The following is an 840-nucleotide window of genomic DNA, read 5'->3' as shown; positions in this document are numbered from 1 at the left end:
TTGCTTTAGGTTTTAAGACCTTTTTAGAATTAATAAATAGAATTTAACCAGGGGCTGAAAGATGAACATTATTATGGTAAGTCTTTCATTCTTTTGCAGAAGTAATGAGACGTTTTTCATTTCAGGCTCACTACTTCGAACGTGACGATGTAGCTCTGCCTGGTTTTGCCAAGTTCTTCAAGGAATCGAGCGATGAGGAAAGGGAACATGCCCAGATTTTCATGAAGGTAAGAGGAATAGTCATGTACAGATCAGGAAAGTATCATGATATCTGAAGTTGATGCATATAGATAGTTGCCTGAATATTACTCGGAGATATAAAGAATATCTGAGATCTATAGACCGTCAACAAAGTAGAAAAATTATGAATATGATATCTGGAAGTGCTTGGAAAATGTAATAGTTGGATTTAAGATGCTGGAACTTTCTTTAGCCATTGGATGATTTGATATTACCTCTATTGATAAATCTAGATTTCTTTACTATTTTTCACTATGAAGCCTTGTGAAAATACCTCCCTTTTATGAGAGTTTTGTAGCCTGTTGAACCACTTTTATGTTCACTGAATCCTGCCATTGTTTGAACTACCAGTCTATTCTTTTATCTAAAACCTTTTTAAAAACGAGTATAATTGCTCGTACCTTGGCAGTGCTGTTTTGTTATATTGGGAGGTGGGAAGGACTCTACAATACTGTTTTCATACAGAGACGGCTTGTTTCAGAGAGAATCAGTATTACAAATTAATGTTTGTTACACTCCTTTTCTCTCCTAATTGCATTTGGCTTGTCGTGTATATCAATATACATCCTTGTTTGGTGATTCTAGTTCATTCATGTTTCC

General features: G+C 35.0%; 1 protein-coding gene across 1 annotated transcript in view; it reads left to right on the top strand.

Annotated features, from left to right (window-relative positions):
* LOC119593484 (ferritin-like) overlaps positions 1–840 on the top strand; it is a gene marked incomplete at its 5' end in the record, with an annotated part of 3,442 nt that overhangs the window by 1,356 nt on the left and 1,246 nt on the right. The window contains 1 exon segment of the mRNA XM_037942422.1: positions 126–227. Coding sequence (XP_037798350.1) covers positions 126–227 — 102 coding nt within the window.

Source organism: Penaeus monodon, chromosome 32, assembly GCF_015228065.2.
Source record: "Penaeus monodon isolate SGIC_2016 chromosome 32, NSTDA_Pmon_1, whole genome shotgun sequence".
Taxonomy (NCBI): domain Eukaryota; kingdom Metazoa; phylum Arthropoda; class Malacostraca; order Decapoda; family Penaeidae; genus Penaeus; species Penaeus monodon.
Note: the sequence above shows the minus strand (reverse complement) of the source record. Positions and strands in the feature narration are given on the sequence as shown.